The sequence below is a fragment of the Aptenodytes forsteri genome, unplaced genomic scaffold, assembly GCF_000699145.1.
Source record: "Aptenodytes forsteri isolate BGI_AS27 unplaced genomic scaffold, ASM69914v1 Scaffold242, whole genome shotgun sequence".
Classification (NCBI taxonomy): domain Eukaryota; kingdom Metazoa; phylum Chordata; class Aves; order Sphenisciformes; family Spheniscidae; genus Aptenodytes; species Aptenodytes forsteri.
Genome location: NW_008795253.1, coordinates 2,369,867 through 2,373,901, shown reverse-complemented (window position 1 = coordinate 2,373,901; position 4,035 = coordinate 2,369,867). Strand labels below are relative to the sequence as shown.

The 4,035-nt window shown below is 44.3% G+C and overlaps 1 protein-coding gene across 1 annotated transcript in view; it reads right to left on the bottom strand.

The window, feature by feature from the left end:
- Positions 1-3,088, bottom strand: part of CLRN2 (clarin 2) — a 6,215-nt gene extending 3,127 nt beyond the window's left edge. Inside the window, exon 1 of the mRNA XM_009279118.1 lies at positions 2,836-3,088. Within this exon, the coding sequence (XP_009277393.1) occupies positions 2,836-3,088 (253 nt within the window). The remainder of the gene's footprint in view (positions 1-2,835) is intronic.
- Positions 3,089-4,035: the final 947 nt, after the last annotated feature.

Below are 4,035 nucleotides of genomic sequence, written 5' to 3'. Positions count from 1 at the left end.
TTTGGAGGAAAGGAGGCTGAGGGGCGACCTCAGTGCTCTCTACAGCTTCCTGAGGAGGGGAAGTGGAGAGGGAGGTGCTGATCTCTTCTCCCTGGGATCCAGTGATAGGACACGTGGCAATGATTCAAAGCTGTGCCAGGGGAGGTTTAGACTGGACTTTAGGAAGCATTTTTTTACCGAGAGGGTGGTCAAACACTGGAACAGGTTTTCTAGAGAGGTGGTCAGTGCCCCAAGCCTGTCAATTTTTAAGAGGCATTTGGACAATGTCCTTAACAATATGCTTTAACTTTTGCTCAGCCCTGAATTGGTCAGGCAGTTGGAAGATGATCATTGTAGGTCCCTTGCAACTGAAATAGTCTATTCTAAAATAACTGGCAGTGTAACACAAGGCACACGGAATTTAGCTTTCTTACAAACCAGCAGAGTTTTTAGGGTGGTTATAAGGATTCTCTTGCCTCTTTTCTGAGGCTCTCAGCCAAGTCCCAAAGGCATGACCAGTGACCCTGGCTTAGTACGCAGAAATAAAAATCCTCGGGAAGGATATTGCCGGGGAGGCTCCTGACACATTCCAGCTGTTTGCTATGCACAGGCAAAATGCCTGGCTTCCCCAGCTCGTTCTCGGGGCTTGATGCAATTGTCAAAACATAAGCATCTTATGCCAATTTAGATGCCTTAGGACTACCATAACAACCACATGGGTCCAACATACATGCCACCCTATGTATGGGACACCTCCAGAAGCAGCAGCTGGAGGCCAGATGATACACCTTGAGGAGTCTAAAATGGCACTGGACACCTATTATGGCAATTGAATCATGTCGTCACTGTCCCACTTAAAAGAGAGTGTGCCAGCTGCAAGCCTACTCTAGACAATGTTAACGCAGTGAAAGGCGATGTACTAATAACGGTATATTATTGTGATTCAGTATTCCAGAGTGTCAGAGCTACCGCCCTACTGCAGTGTATGAGGTGCTAGCTTTCAGTCTTGCTCTGTGCTGCCTGTGCAGTCCATTTATGCTAACACAATCCCCAAGAAAAGTCTCCCATGTCTTGCTCCCCAGTAAGTTAAGAATGCTTGGAGGTTAAGGGGGACATTCAAAGTAAAAAAAGTCGTCAGACCCAGAACCCCCAGAAGTCCTGCTGACCGTTGTGCAAAAGTATTTAACAGCTTTGTATACTATCATGATACCATTTTGAAACCAATATTGTGAAAGTATCAAACCTGATAGAGCTATTAAAATATTTAAAAGGGAAAATCTCTGGGACACTTGTTTACCTAAATGCACGGTTGTGCCCACTGCACTTAATGACCCAATTTTACAGTTCTAACAGGGAGAATTCTTACTAGCTTCCATGAGAGCTTTGTTTGTCTAAGGACTATAGGATCGTGTCCTCCAAATATGTATCGATGCAGTCTGGAGTGATGGTAGAACATTGGGCCTTCATCTCAGGTTACACAGTAATTAATCAGAAAGTTTATTAAAGAGTCCAGAAAGTTGTACAGAGATTTAAAGAGGATTGGCTACTTTTTTCCTCATTCTCTCTGGCAGGATTGGGTGAAAGAACTGGGACTGTATTTCTGAATGCCCTGAAGAGAAGCAGAGCAGAGCTGGAAGAGCTTTGACCTGATGGCCTGTCTGCCAGCCATTCAAACTCTCTAGACAAAGCATTTGAGCATGACTGCTATGTCCATGTCATGAAGTTGCAGCTGCAATCTGAGATTGGGCAAGACTTAGTTATTGTAAAAGTGACTAGTCCAAATTAATCACGGCTTAACAACCAGTCATGCTGATCTAAGGTGAGGTCACTCTGGTTCTCTTCTCTACTCCCTCCGAACTCCCACAGTCCTGCCTTCGAGTTTCTACAGCGGTGCTTGTGCAGTTGTGTAGTCAGCCATGATCCTATGGGAAATGAATTTTTTTTTTTGTAGGTTAATTTTTTGGCCAGCTTAACTTCCTGAACTACCTCACCACAACAACTACCAGAGCTATTGCAAAGGATGGGGCAGGACAGCATTGCTGTGGGCCAGGGAGAGGGTGAAACTGCGGCAGCTTCAACTCATGTTGGTTTAAGTTGCAGTGGATCTGCACACTGAACTAAAAATCTTCAATGCAAAATATCATTTTCACTACAGCACAGGATGTGTGAAAACTGGAAATAATCCAAAGTACAGATCAATGTCTGAGTGCTTTTGAGACCTCAAGAAAATCTTTTAAGTTAAAAGGAATACATTTGTAAGAGTTTCTACATCTTTTAAGACTTCAGCAATTTTTTCCTCTCCAAAGTTACCAGAAAAGAAGGTAAAAATTTCTTCAACATGTTAGTAAAGTTAGGAGTATCTGCTATGGCAGACATCTGCATTTGGACAGCTAGAGAAATACAGAAATGTGGCCAGCTAAAATCTCTACTTCTTAAAGGAAAAAAAAAAGTGAGGAGTTCAACAGAGAAGGCAAGGACAGAGGCTCAGAGAGATTGCAGAGCAACACTTGGCATAGGAAAGAGTCACTCAAGGGGAAAGTATGATTTACAGGGTCATCTCCAAATGACTTTCACTCCCTTCACAAGACTAAAAGGAAACCCTCAGTCTAGCCCTAGGGTTTTTTTTTCCACATCCTGATTCCAGGATTACAGAACATAACTGGAAGAAAAAAGCTAGCCTGAAATGATAGAGGTTTTACATTCACACAGATACCAAACCATAAAGAGCACGTCAGCCACAAATATAAATTTAATAATAAGCATTTGCATTGTATAAGTTCTGTAAACAAAAAGAATAGAGCGCGTTTAAAGTTGAACTAGACATTAGACTAAAGGTTCAACCAAAATGGTACTTACTTGTGAATTTGGAACGCCGCCCACCCAACCCACACTGGCGTATTTTGCCGCCCTGAAAGAGTCCGTAGTAAATTTCTCCAATGAACTTAACCAGTTCTGGATCTGTGGCATTGACCAAATCAGCTCCTGTTTTGCAAAGGATCTTTCCAGTCGTCCACTTTGGGGTCCCCATTGAAACAACAATCAAGAGAAAAGACACAAAACTTACTAGAGAAGCCAAGGCAAATAAAGTCTTTTTAAAACAGCCAGGCATCCTAGTGGTTTCGAGGAATCATCTCCAAGTCCTCTCTGCAGCAGTCAGGCACGTTTCCCATTTTTTCTCATGCTCCGAAATCTACAAATGAATAGCAGGCATTTCAAAATACATCTCGTTGTATTTTGAAGCTCCAGAGATTAATCTGTACAGTTAAAAGTCAAGTCCAAAAATCTATTTTGCTGTGACAACATCCTGAAATGGTTGCAAGTAACAGCTTCATTACACTGTAGTGCGGTGATGCTTGTTTCTGCAGAAAGTAATCCTATATCTATTGCCTGACTAATGTTTCATCAGAGGTTTAATTGTCCTGCTCAAATGACATCAAGTTCCTTACTGTAACAGCATGGGAAGAAAATAAGGACCAGAATCCATTTTTTTAGTTTATTAAAAATGTGGGTAGATAGCTGTGTGCAAGGGACAAAGCATTGAAAACACGTAATTTGGGATCAGGATTCTGCTGGCGTCTCAGCCGTGTTGAGCTGCCTTCTCTCGGCGCTTACTCCCACCCTACCTCTAAATGTCACTGCTGTCAGAGCTACCAGGACTGTCCTTACGCCTCGGAGCCGGCCCTTCCATCTCTAAGCCTGTTAACTAATGATGTTTCAGGATGCCGAGGTTTCACGTATGAATCTTCTGAATTAAAACGGGACGCACACCGCTCCTTGCAGCCCGGGGAGGCCCGGCCGTACCTGCCGTCCCAGCGGTGGAGCCCAGCTGCTCAGGGGCTGAAGCAGGCGGCGTAATTCAAGCCACAGGTGCGACCCAGGAGTGCTAAAGAAAACCGGCCGTAATTGCGCTTCTACGGTTACTGCTACTCAAGACCTGCAGGGACCTGTATAACCACTAATTAATTAATCCTGGCAGTATTCCTGGCGGGCAGGTCGCACAGTCCGCCGCTGGAGCTCAGGGCCGGTGGGGAGGGGAGCCGCCCAGCACCGGCGCGC